Raw genomic sequence first — 13,840 nt, forward strand, 5'->3', positions numbered from 1 at the left:
CAGCTGGAAGGGACGAGCCGGGAGTGGGAAGCCTGAGAGCCGCGCTCGGCCTCCTCGGAGCGCTCCGGGGCGCGGGTGCGTCCTCGATTCCCGGAGAGGCCCGGCGGTGCCGACCCCGGGGGAAGAGCGGAGTGGGAGGCCGCTGGGGGATTTCTGCCCAAACTTTATCACCAACTCTTTCCGAGAGCAAAACTGTGCGGTTGAGCACGGTAGGGGCACGGAGAATCCAAGTTTCCCAGAGGTCGGGACGCCCGAGCGCTCCGAACCCCGCGTCCGTACCCTGGCGCTTGGCGCACGGATTGCTACGGCCTACGCCGCGCGGATGGCGGCCCAAGCGGCGCCGCTGTAAATCGGAACCCGCATCTCCAACCCCCAAGGTGGCGGCGGCGGGAGCTGGGCGCTGCAAGGGGGGGCGGGCGCGGGACGCGCGGAGGAGGAGGGCAGCACGCCGAAGGGGAGGAGCCGCAGCGACAGACGGCGGCGCGCACCAACCCGGCGCCGGCTGGCAGGAGCCGCGCAGAGGCTGGCCCGAGCGCGTTGCAGCCGCTCCGCGTAGGGAGAGTCGGGTAGCAGCATCCTCCCAGGCGCCGGCTTTCGCGCGGCGGCTGCGGCGGCGGCGGCGGGGTTTTCTCTGCCCCGATGCCTCGTTGACCTGAAGAGGCTGGTGCCGCTGGCGAGGCGGGCAAGGGAGCGCTGCGGACCCCGGCTCCTTTGCCTAGAGCTGTGTGTGTGTGTGTGTGTGTAGGGGGTTTCCGGGCCAGTCGGAGGCTGAGGAGCGGCGGGGGCTGCCGGCAATGCCCGCCCGGGCATCCTTCGGGTGATGGAAGAAGCAGCTGCTGCCGCCGCCGCTGCACAGTCGCGCTGCGCCCCATCTACCACCGCCAGAGACATGGGAAGATTCGGGGCGCGGAGGCCGAGAGCAAGAGAGGCGGAGCCGCTTTGCCGGGAGCTGGGTCGCGTATAAGCCCCCTCCCCCTCCCCTCCCTCGGCCAGCTTCACCCCCCCAGAGCGAGGAAGGAAGCTACAGTCCCGAGAGGGCGTTGGAGACGCCGATGGAGCCGGGCGCACAGGACTCAGCGGAGCGCAGAGCAGGGCTCCGGGCCCGGTGAAAGTTTCCCTTCCCCAGCCGCAGGGCGCCCGCTGCCCGGAAACTCTGCCCAGAGCTTGGGCTGCCAAGTCCCTCGGCCCCCTCGGAGGCGCGCGGACCCCGGGCGGAAAACAGCGCTCGAGAAGGCGAGGAACGAGTGACAGCAGGACTGACCGCCGGGCCGTGCTCCCGGGCCGCTCCGGGGAGCGCCCGCGGCTCCAGGTTAGCGGGGTAGCCAGGCAGACCCGAGGGTGGGCGTGAATTAGGGGGAGGAGGCGGCTGGGCAGGAGGATTGGGGCGCACCAGCTTACTCCGCTTCCCCTCGCAGGTCCTTCTCAGAGCCGCTGCCATGGGAGAGCCAACCCTGGGTGCCGGGGACCAGCCGCCGCTGCTGCCGCGCCCGCCTCGGAGTCGCGGCCCAAGTCCCAGCGCCCGAATCCGGGCCGCTGCGTCCTCCTCCCGGGTTGCAGGGCCGCCTCCGCCGCGCTGCCGGCCCGGGTTGTGCCTGTGATGAGCCGCAGCCCGCCGCGAGCCCTGCCCGCGGGCGCGCCCCCCCGGTTGCTCCCGGCTGCGCCTGCCGCCGGGCCGCGCGCCTTGCTCCCGCCGTGGCCCCGGCGCCCGGGTCGCCGCTGGCCCGCGTCCCCGCTCGGAATGAAGGTGTTCCGCAGGAAGGCGCTGGTGCTGTGCGCGGGCTACGCGCTGCTGCTGGTGCTCACCATGCTCAACCTCCTGGACTACAAGTGGCACAAGGGGCCGTTGCAGCAGTGCAGCCCCGACGGGCCGCTCGGTGCCGCGGCGGGGGCGGCTGCGGGCGGCTGGGGGCGTCCGGGGCCTCCTCCGGCCGTGCCGCCCCGCGCACACACCCGCTCGGACCCCCGTACCCCATACCGCTCTCCCGTCGCCCCCGTCCGGGCGGCCCCGGCAGCCGGGGCGGGGGCGGCGGGGGCCGCAGCCTCTCCGGGTAATGGCACTCGGGGCACCGGGGATGGCGGGGACAAGAGGCAGTTGGTGTACGTGTTCACCACGTGGCGCTCGGGCTCGTCCTTCTTCGGCGAGCTTTTCAACCAGAACCCCGAAGTGTTCTTCCTCTACGAGCCAGTGTGGCACGTGTGGCAAAAACTGTACCCAGGGGACGCCGTTTCTCTGCAAGGGGCGGCACGGGACATGCTGAGCGCTCTCTACCGCTGCGACCTCTCGGTCTTCCAGCTGTACAGTCCCGCTGGCAGCGGGGGGCGCAACCTCACCACGCTGGGCATTTTCGGCGCGGCCACCAACAAGGTGGTGTGCTCGTCGCCACTTTGCCCCGCCTACCGCAAGGAGGTCGTTGGACTGGTGGACGATCGCGTGTGCAAGAAGTGCCCGCCGCAGCGCCTGGCGCGCTTCGAGGAGGAGTGCCGCAAGTACCGCACTCTGGTCATCAAGGGCGTGCGTGTCTTCGACGTGGCCGTGTTGGCGCCACTTCTGCGCGACCCGGCCCTGGACCTCAAGGTCATTCATCTGGTGCGGGATCCCCGCGCTGTGGCCAGCTCACGCATCCGCTCGCGCCATGGTCTCATCCGTGAAAGCCTGCAGGTGGTGCGCAGCCGGGACCCCCGAGCGCACCGCATGCCCTTCCTGGAGGCCGCTGGCCATAAGCTGGGCGCCAAGAAGGAGAGCATGGGTGGGCCTGCAGACTACCACGCCCTTGGCGCCATGGAGGTCATCTGCCACAGCATGGCCAAGACGCTGCAGACGGCCCTGCAGCCCCCTGACTGGCTGCAAGGCCACTACCTGGTGGTGCGGTACGAGGACCTGGTGGGAGACCCCGTCAAGACCCTACGGAGGGTGTATGACTTTGTGGGGCTATTGGTGAGCCCTGAAATGGAGCAGTTTGCCCTCAACATGACCAGTGGCTCAGGCTCCTCCTCCAAGCCTTTCGTGGTGTCAGCACGCAACGCCACGCAGGCCGCCAACGCCTGGCGGACCGCCCTCACCTTCCAGCAGATCAAACAGGTGGAGGAGTTTTGCTACCAGCCCATGGCCGTGCTGGGTTACGAGCGGGTCAATAGCCCTGAAGAGGTCAGAGACCTCAGCAAGACCCTGCTCCGGAAACCCCGGCTCTGAGAGGGGTTCCCGGGAGACCAGACTCCCTGTGGTGACACCCACAGAAGGATTGTGGTGTGTTTCAACAAAAACAGCCCAGATCCAAACTGAGGAAGCCCACACATTCTGTTATAGATACATAATATAAATAACCACACAGGCACTTGCTGTCAGTGTTTTGAGTCATTGAATTTCAAGGAACAGCCACAATACACACACATCTCAGAAAAGGCAAGGCTTGAAAGTTCTGACCCGCTGCCCTTCCTCTTCTCTCCCCTGCCTTTTCTCCCTTTTCTTACCCTCTCCCCTACCTGCCTTCCATTTTGAAGTGGGATGTTGATTAAATCAAGATCCAGTAACCCAAATCTTGTTTCCAAAATTTTCGTGGTATCTGTGAACACGTAGAAGAGTCATTTGGATGTCGGGGGTGGGGTGGGAGGTGTGGGAGGGCGGAGAAAGGGGAAGTGGTCCAGGAGCAAAAGCCCCACTGGGCATGCTAAACCAAGGAGGCATTCTTCTAAGTAGACTTTTGTGTAAAAAGCAAAGGTTATATGTGAGTATTAATAAAGAAAATAATAAATAATATTCTTTTTTATATTTGCCTCCATTACTTTGGCTTTGCTTGTGTTCCTTGTCCTGTGCAGCTTCAGACAGAATCTGCTTCTCCTCCCCCCACCCCCTTTTCCTGTCTGTTTCCTAGAAAACAGCTAAGATGGGTGGGAGCAGCTTCAGACTCCTTGATAAGAGCTTTGGAGTTGTGTTCTCCCGTGTAAATCACAGCCTGTCAGGTGCCCAGGAATGGGAACAAATCTTCAGATTCTAAAGGCAAAAATCAAGCAGGGCAGTGGAGAAAAAAGCACAGCACTACTTTCCTGTTCCACTTGGAGCACGGAAAGGAAGAAGCAACCCCTTGAGGATTTGAAGGCATTCGGTTTTGATTACTCTTGAGTAAACACTGGGAAACCTTGAAGCAGAGACCAGTGTTTTGGTCCTGAGGTTAGTTCAGAAAACGGATTTTTAAAAAAAGAGAAGTATGTAGTTCAAAAAACTTCTGATGATAAGAACACAAACCTCAAAAATTAGTGTGAACGTTTTGTTGGCAGCGGTAGCAAGTTCTTCGGTTAGAAAAGTGACAGAAGTATTTGAGTTTGGAGCATTTTTCTGCCTCTGACACAGTCCACGGAGGCATATGAAAAGGGAACTTTGATCTGGGAACTGTAAGGGTACCCACAGGTTATCCCCCTTATTCCTGGCTTCCCATCCAAATTAGTGCAAAAGAGAATGTGAATTTATAATGGTTTACTTAGGTTGCTTGTGGGGTACATTGCTTTTCTTTTATCATGTTTTCTGAAAGTAAAAAATTGCAAAGACGCTACGTGTTGCTGACAGTATAAGTCTTCAACCAAGAGCTTCTTTCAGATATGAAAATAAATTATGGGAAAGAGGAAATGAAAATGAATTATGAGTTTGTATGTTGGATTTTGAGATTTGGTATTTTCCAGGGAAAAAACCATTGCAATTTTCCTGTAGTGGTAATGGTGTTGCTGCTGTCCTGAGCCCATTTGTACTGAAGCATTCTGCAGAATGTTGTATTATGATAAGAAGTTATGAAGCTAAATAGGAACAAGAGAGTGTAGTTGTATATTACATTAAATATGGTACAAGTTCAAGTTCATCATAATTTTATTTTACTGTAATTTATTGTGAGATTTGTGCAAGCCAATCTGTATAGGTTAAATGCTGAGGATTTCATTTTAAGGAAAATATAATGAAAAGGAATATGTACGTGGGAAATACTTTAAGTATATTTTTATTACAATGTGAAATCTAACTACACTGTTAAGAATTCTGAGAGTTTAAAAGCACAGAGGTTAAAAAAAGGGATGTATTTAGCAGTGGATTTTATAACACATTCTAGAATGGTTATTTCTTAATTTACTAAAATTGTTTATAGTAATTGTGTTTATTAATCCAGATTACAGCTATAACACACTGATCATGGTTTCTATGATATTTTCATGGTAGCGCCTATGCTGAATTATCTTCAGCAGCAGTAGAATATTTGTAACAACTTTAATTTAAGAATACTTTAAAAGTAAATGAACAAAATAAATATTAATGTTGGATGACTAGAGATGAAACAGGTTTAGCAGGAAATTAAGACAGCATCATTAAAAAGCAACCACTCTGAATAAAAGAACCATTTAAAAACAAATTTCATGTGGCATTAGAATCAACTCGTTTCACTTAATCACAGTAAAATTCATGCTTAGTGTTTGAGTGAAGGATTTTTAAGCAGTTGAATTCATTCTTCTCTCTGGATAGCTAAGGACTTTGATTGCATTAAAGTGGAATCACGATGTTTTTGAATCTTGTATTTAAAAAATGTGAGATGCCACGTAGAGGCTTTGTAGCCTGCAGCACATTCGCGGTCTCTGCTCCGGTGAAATTTTAAGCTAAACACCAACAGTTCTGCCCTTGCTGTGTTTGAACGGGGTTTCCGCCCATAATATCCTTGTTTTGTAGCAGCTGCCTTCTCTCCACTCTGCCACTCCTGGGCTCGGTAATTTGACAGGGTGAATTGTTGCTCCTGGAGATTTGTACCTCGCTGCATTCTAGGAAAGCGAGACAGGTGTATTTCCCACTAACAGCCGAGATCGTCATATCAGTGACATTCACCTTCTACAAGTCTGAGAAGGAGAGAAGCAATTTTGGACGTTAGTCAGCTTCTGTCAGCCCCCGGAGCAAGCAGACTTGTGCCACAACAATTTGTGACAGCCTGTGACCATTTCTGAAGCAGCAAATGTGAAGGAGTTCCTTTCACCGTTCCCAACTTGGCAATATGTCCATCAGCAGGAGGACATATTCTTCAGAGCAGGTTATCAGAGTGATTTTTATTTTCACATTCTGCTTGACTGATAGCACGCCTGATTTACCCCATTGACTTTGGAATGCCTTTGTTAATTAGAAAGCTCTATTTGTAAAACAAAGTCTACTCAGTGCATTTAGCCAACAAATATGAGTTTGGAACAAGGGCAGCAGCTCAGGCTGAGTGCTTGAGTTTCAGGGAGCTCAGGCCACTCAAAGGCCTCATTCAGACTGACCCGTGGGTACCTTGTGGGCAGGCATGGGGGCAAATCCTGTACCCTTCAGTGTCTACTACACAGTGGGTACTTGATAACTATTTATTGAGTGAAATATGTAACTATCCAATTTTGAAAGTGCTCAGAAGGGAGAGAGTGGGGAAAAGAGTTACCTGTTTGGAGAAAGTGCCAGGCTGTTCATCAAAGTTTGCTGAAGAGGATGGGCCTTAGGCTCTATTTAGATGTGGGGCATAGGCACTAGGAACACCTTCAAGATTTCCAGGGGGATCTGCGTATAGACCAATATTTCCCGCTGATGAATTAGAATTTCTGAACATGGAGAGGTAAAAGTCTCCAAATGAGGAATTCTATTTTTATTATTTGTTTTTTCCAACGGCATGAACAAGATAAAAGGCAGGGATCAGAACATACCGGCAGAATAAATGCTGCCCTGGTACCTAAGGGATGTTGTTCATGATTGCAGAAGCCTGTGATATTTATTTATGGTTTCGAGTGCTGTGAATTTCACCCAGGCAGAGAATAGTTACTTGCAGGAAGCGAGTCCTATTGTGGATAGTGGACGAGACAATGGCTGCCTGTCCCCATTCATCCCCTGCCTGGCCGTGGCCAGTTCTGTCCAGGCTTTCTGTTGCACACTGGAGAGTTGTGGCTGAATTAACGCTGTCTGTTTGAAATTAATGTGAATCTGAGTGAGGCCGTTAAATGAATATTCCCTTGGTCTGAACAATGAAATAAACATCATGTTGGAAACCCAGTCTCTAGAGATGACTTCAGAAAGACTAAGAGGGAAGTAAAAAGGCGTGTCTTATCTGTAGTCGTGAAGAAAGACGAGGTGTCACTTTACCACCATCCCCCGACCTCCTTCCCTTCCCTCTCTACACACAGCACACATGCCCGCCCGCACATACAAGTGTGTTTGTGCACCGTCTTGAGGTCTGGAAGAGAGAACGTTTTTATACCAGCTAATGGGTGTGTGGCGAGGGACACTTTTTGATCTCAGGCCTCTGAGAGCTCGTGGGCGATGATTCTATCAGAACCAGTGACAGTTCCGTGTCAGGATCCAATGTGGACAGGTAGAAAATGTCAGTTGCAATCTGTGGAATGGCTCGAGGTAGGTGATGGGATGTCCCAAGGTAAATGCACAGTTTGTAGACCCCTTTTGTCACTCACCTTGAGAAGGACCCTTTCAAATCTGTCACGGCTAAGGACACAGTTGGTTTCCATACCTTTCCTTCTTTCTGGCAATCCAGCTGCTACTTTTGCAGTTCAAGTACGAGCCACTGAGCTGCTTGGGTATGGGCTCTGGTACAAGTGTTTAATAATTGAAATTACAGGGCTTGACTTTTATTACATCTGATACAATTCTGCACACCCTTCATCAAATTATGCTAAGGAAATGGTTCAATTCTGACTAACACATTAAGTTTGTAGAATGGGAAACTTTATGAACCAGTGTTTGAGGGGTGGTATTGTTTATAAACTTGAAAGAGCCTTGAAGAAATAGGGCCTGTCTGTATACCTGGCAGGATGAGAGAGGATGGCCAAGGCCAAAGCTTAACTTTTGACCAAGCCAGTTGTTCGTAATCAGACATCAAATGTGTTCTGGGGCTGTTTGAACATTCAGGTTGGTGACAGTCACCCTGCCAAGTAAATGACTGTGAAAATGATCACTGTAACCAAAAGCTATACTCAGAACCATTCAGTAATGGCTCCCATCCTGAGTGTGTAGATAGAAATTCACCTTGAGGCAGTGAATCCTCGAGACAGGACCAGCTACATAATTTGTGGGGTCTCTGTGCAAAATGAAAAGGCAGGGCCTCCTGTTAAAAAATTATTAAGCATTTCAATTCTGCAGCAGCAGAGAATTAAATCAAGCATGGGCCCTTCTGAGTGTAGGGCCCACAACCTGTACGGGTATTTGCCGTGAAGCCAGTCCTGCATCCAGATACAGAAACGAAATGCTTAATTATAGGAGAGAATAAATAACAGTGGCCTACAATTTCCTGGAAAGTGGCTGCAGGGTATCGTGTGTAACTATAATTAAAGCCCAGACATCCTAGCGAGACAAGTGCACTCTGCATGATGGAATTCTAAGGAGGTGAGCGCACACATGACAAATAATCCTTGATGATTGTAGCAAGTGATTGACAAGGCCCTCTGAGTCATCATTTGGGCTTGAGACAACTTGGGACCAATGCTGTTCAGGATGGATATTGCTTTATTAACTTCTGGTCCTGATTTTTCTTCCCTTGTAGCTAACCTGTTTATTCTTTTTGTTTGTTTTATTTTCTTTTGTTTTTTTCTGTCTTCCAGAATTCTTTTTATGAAAAATTAAAATGTCAAACTTCCACGAGAACTAGTCTCTTTATGTGAATTTTGTCTAGTATTCATCAAGCCCATTTGATCTGAATATTTACTTCTTAAGTTCAAGAAGTTATTTTCTATAACTTTATATAAATATAAATATAAATATATATATATACGGTCTGTGCCGTCAGGGGAACCCTTCTGGCAAGAACAGGTCAGATAGTCTTCCATGAGGATGGAGAGCTCGACATTCTTGCCCTCAGCGTGGATATGCTAGCAACTTCTTCTGACAACCATGTTCCCTTCCTTCTGAAACTACTGTGGGACTCTCTGCATTTGCTTCGTGTATAATAGAGAGGGAGAGTCTATGCATAGAAAAGCAGGAGGTCAGGTTACAATGAACGCAAGGATTAAAGGTGCAGGGTGTGCTAAGCCAACAGCTAAGTCTCCTTATTGTGCCCAGTCTCTTTGGCTAAGTTTATTTCCTTATAAGTGTGGGATGTCCCTCTCTTCTCTGGGGAAATTTCTCTGCACTCTCTTCTCCTCTCCTGCCTGCCATTTGTTCTCTACTTTGTAAATTCCTACTCATTATTGAAAAGCCTAGATCTGTTTGAAGGTTTTATTTATCAGCCCTGCTCCAAGATGCAGACGTGTCTTTCTGTCTCCTATTCCCTCCGACTGCCTTGTGCATGAATCTATCGGTATGTATCCCTGCAGATTGGGATTCTTTGTTTATAATCCACTTCCTCTTCTAGTCATGGTCCTTCGAGAGGAAAGAAACTGGATCGTATTTGTGTGTGTGTCTCCCCAACACTGAAGCAGCATCTTGCTCGTAGGTCTTTAAAAAGTGAGTGCTGGGGACTTCCCTGGTGGCGCAGTGGCTAAGACTCCGATGTTCCCAAAACAGGGGGCCTGGGTTCCATCCTTGGTCAGGGGACTAGATCCCACATGCATGCTGCAACTAAGAGTTTGCATGCCACAACTAAGGAGACCGCCTGCCGCAACTAAGACCCGGCACAGCCAAAAAAAAAAAAAAAAAGTGGAGTGCTAAATAAAAGAGATCACCCAAGAAGCCACCGCAGCAGAAGGGATTGAGGGGAGCAGACACTGTCAGAGGCTTTCGAGTTGGGATGTGACATTCCACCATGGTCTGAACTTCATATGTGTGCCAGGCAGAAGCGGAAAAAAGCCAGACAAATCAATACGGACGAAAAGGAATTCCAAAAAGTCCTGTGGAAGGCCTCAAACTTGGTCTTTCCATATTAATGTTTGAAACAGAGGAACAGTAAATTGGAGCCCCCCAAAGAAAGGTAACAACTGAATTACAGTCAATAGAAATGATACAATTCTTTTGGTCCTACCCATGCACGTAATATATATGTATTCTTTTTACATATTAAAAAAATTTTAATACAATTTTTAAATTGTTACTTTCCATTTACAGTTATTACAGAATACTGGCTCTATTCCCCGTGTTGGACAGTACATCCTTGAGCCTACCTTACACCTGATAGTTTGCACCTCCCACTCCTCTACCTCTACCTACCTCTCCTCCTCCTCCCCACTGGCAACTACTAGTTTGTTCTCTATATCTGTGAGTCTGCTTCTTTTTTGTTATATTCACTAGCTTGTTGTATTTCTTAGATTCCACATATAAGTGAGCTCATACAGTATTTGTCTTTCTCTGTCTGACTTACTTCACTTAACCTAATGCCCTCCAAAGTCCATCCATGTTGCTGCAAATGGCAAAATTGCATTCTTTTTTATGGCTGAGTAGTATTCCATTGTGTCTGTCTATCTATCATCTACCTATCTATCTATAGATATAGATATATACACAATGGAATCTATCTCTACATATAGATAGATATATACACAATGGAATATATATATATATATACACCACAGTTTCTTTATCCATTCATCTGTTGATCGACACTTAGGTTCCATATCTCAGCTCTTGTAAATAGTGCTGCTATGAACATTGGGGGGTGCATGTAGAAATGATACAATTTTTAAGGGCCCACTAGGAAAATGTATTGCGGTCATGTAGGCTGAGCCCATGTATTTATTTTATCATATGGAGCTCATCACTGGTATGATCATCTTTTAACTTTTTCAGGGACTGGAAAAGTTTCAAGGAACAATGTGGAGGTCTGAATATTACATTTCCATTTTCAGATGTCCCAGTTACTCTGGCAAACTCTTATTCTCTCTAGGACTGAACTGGCTCCTGGGAGGAATTAAAATATTTGATGTTCTCATATTCATGCTCAGCATCTTTAGATGAAGGAGGGTATTATGTTATTTCTTTCTAAAAGAAAAATAGAAATGAAACACATTTTCTTTCTGAAAGAATGGGCATTCACATTTACAGTTTTTAACCCTGTTATTTAACCAGCCATACTTGCTGGTGAGACCAGTAGCCTTCCAGAATGTGAGCTCCGAGTGCACTTTTTTAGGTTAAGTCTTCATTTATATTTTTACATTTCCCAAGTGACTTCTCGATGTGTTGTGCTTTTTATAACTTTCTATCACCATTTTAGTTTCACTTTCAAATGCCCTAATTGTGATGGTGATAATAATACTAATACTGTCATTTACCCTTTGTAGAGCATTTGCTATGTGCTAGTCAGTGTGCAAAGTACTTTATATGTAGGATTCTATTTGATTCTCATAACAATCCTATGGAATAAGTATTATGGTCTCCATTTTTTTCTTCCAATTTTATTGAGGTGTAATTGACATATAGCACTGTATAAGTTAAATATGTGCAGCATCATGATTTGATTTACATACATCATGGAATAATCACCACAATAAGTTTAGTGAGCATCCCTCATCTCATATAGACACAAAGAAATAGATTTTTTTTTTCATTGTGATGAGTGTCTCCACTTTACAGAAGGGAACTATAGGGTTAGATGCTTAATTTTCCTCAGGTCACACAGCTATTTAAGTGACAGAACCTCTTTCTTTTTGCTTGGTACATGAGAGGTCACACTATTTCCATATAAGGGATACCAACAAAATAGCAAAGCTTTTTATCCCAGCCAAATGCTTTCTGAGAAATGCTTCCTAAATGCTGGAGGCATTATGCCTTCAGCCAGGGAACAGGTGTTATCAGTATTGTTAGAGATGCATTTTTTTTGCAGCAGAAAGAAAGAAGCAATTGTTGGTCAGAATTCCTCTTGGAATGACCTTTGTTTAGCGAAACATGTAATAGGCCATTTTGGTGGTGGGAAGAAGGCGTGGAAAATCTGAACAGGAAATTTGGGGACTGGGAGAAAGAGTTTGAAAGGAGAGGGGAAGAGGTAGAAGGAGGAGACAAGCAACATGACGGGATGCTGGAGCCCAAGGAGGGGACCCTGCAGTGATGTTCTGGGAAAAGAAGGGAACGGCCAGTGACAGGAAGAGCCATGTTCAGCCTGGGGGGTATTTGCCTTCCTCCGCTGCAGTGTGTAGTAGCCTCTGTTACTCCAAGCCTTCAGCAAGGCTGCTACGTGCTTTGCCTTGAGTGGGTGGTGCTTTGCAGGCTGAAGGGATCAGAGTAGTGCCACCCAGGATGACATGGGGTGAAAAACTACAGGAGGTGAAAGGCAGGGAGGCAATTGCAAATTCAGTGGAAGCAGGAACTCAAGCTAGAATTGACCTGTGGGAGTGTGGGCTTACCCCAGGGCTCCCTGGAGGCATTGGGCAGGGAAGGAAACTTCTCTCCCACTGTGAGATGGGGCTTCTAGGCAATCTTATTTAAAATTTCAAGGATGAGGTGGTGTGAGCACTGCTCAAGGAGTAGGGGTGTCCAGGAGGTGGATGTATGGCTTGCGACTCCAATGCTTTGCAGGCAGGGACTCAGTGGGCAGGTGGAGACCTAGCAAAGTTAGGAAGTACTGGCATGTCATAAAGGTTGATGTGATAGAGACAGCTCAGTCATCTACAGGTGTGGAAATGGAGGTGCAGAGAGGCTGAAAGATGTCCTCTGTGTCTCTAGTCAGAGAAACTGCCCAAACTAGAGATCACAGCTCTTGGTTTCCTGACACATCCTTGCCCTAAGACTTATTTCCTTGGCTCCTACCAGCTTTTTGGCCACTCCAGTGTTTCACAATATCTCTATAGAATGTCTGGGAATCAGAGAAGAAGTGCCCTTTGGGATTCTGGTCAAGTTTTAGTAGGAGATGAGGTTGAATCCAAAGCAGACAGCTGAGTTTCTGGGTGGTCTGCAAGTGTCATTCTCATAGGCATCAGTCAAGGTTCTCTGGTTGAAAAACAGACTCAATTACAGTAAATAAAACAGGAAATAAGCTGGAAAATATATTGGGAGGCCACAGAATTGAAGAACAGCTAAAAAGCGAGGCCGGATACACTGGTTTTCTTGTTTCTTTCCTTTTTCCCTCCCTCCCTTCCTTCTTTTCTCCCTCCCTGCCTCCCTCCTTCCCTCCCTCCCTCCCCTTATCCCTCCCACACTCCCCCCCCTCTTTTTTACTCCCTCCCTCCCTCTCCTCATCCTCTCCCTCTCCCTTTCTCTCTCTTTCATTTGCCTTGCTTCACACATTCAGAATTCAATGTCTAGGAAGAGAGAGTTGCATTGGCTGAGGTTGGGGCACCTGAGCAGGGCATCTTGACTGACAGTCCCACTGAGGCAGGAGATAGATGGACCCCAGGCTGAGCAGCTAGAATCTGTCCCCTGTGGACAGATACTCCAAGATAAAGACAATGGCAGGAACAAGGAGGAGATGAGCCCTGTCGAGATAAAAGATAAAGAGACCACGTATTTCTCATTCTTGAGGTCAAGGAGACCTCCTGACTACACATGCACAGAAACGCTCCTTGGGGGTCAAAAAGGGAGGGGACACCACCCCATAATAAGTGGTGTCAACCTTCCCACAGGCCTCTGTGCTGGAATCCATCTTGGCTAAGAGATGTGTGTGCACGGGGTGGGGGGACCCTGAGATAAACCAAATACAGACTCAGAGCCAGGCAAAGCAAGATGATTGGCCAGAGGAAACCTGGCAGAAATGCCCCATATAAGTGATTCGAACTACCACAAATCGTGACTCTCTCTCTGAGCCCGCTGGTGTGTGTCTATTCACAGGTACTTTTTCCCTCCTAATAAACACTTTACTTGTTTTACTACTTTCTGTCTCTTTGTTGAAATTCATTTCTCCAAAGCAGACAAGCCAGGGTCTTGTCACCAGCCACTGGCCCTTGTGGTCTAGCGGTGAGGATCCAGTGCTGTCTCTGCTGTGGCCTGGCTTCAGTC

The 13,840-nt window shown here is 48.7% G+C and overlaps 1 protein-coding gene across 1 annotated transcript; it reads left to right on the forward strand.

Moving 5' to 3' along the window:
• Positions 1-1,169: 1,169 nt before the first annotated feature.
• CHST2 (carbohydrate sulfotransferase 2) lies at positions 1,170-3,763 on the forward strand. Its single transcript, XM_036851563.1, has 2 exons — positions 1,170-1,309; positions 1,416-3,763. Exon 2 carries the CDS (start codon positions 1,598-1,600, stop codon positions 3,188-3,190), a length of 1,593 nt encoding a protein of 530 aa, XP_036707458.1. The 5' UTR covers positions 1,170-1,309; positions 1,416-1,597; the 3' UTR covers positions 3,191-3,763.
• Positions 3,764-13,840: the final 10,077 nt, after the last annotated feature.

This window comes from Balaenoptera musculus, chromosome 4, assembly GCF_009873245.2.
Source record: "Balaenoptera musculus isolate JJ_BM4_2016_0621 chromosome 4, mBalMus1.pri.v3, whole genome shotgun sequence".
NCBI classification, from domain to species: domain Eukaryota; kingdom Metazoa; phylum Chordata; class Mammalia; order Artiodactyla; family Balaenopteridae; genus Balaenoptera; species Balaenoptera musculus.

Coding starts and splice junctions, on each gene's coding strand:
- CHST2 (XM_036851563.1), top strand. CDS start 1,598: ATGAGCCGCAGCCCGCCGCGAGCCCTGCCCGCGGGCGCGCCCCCCCGG.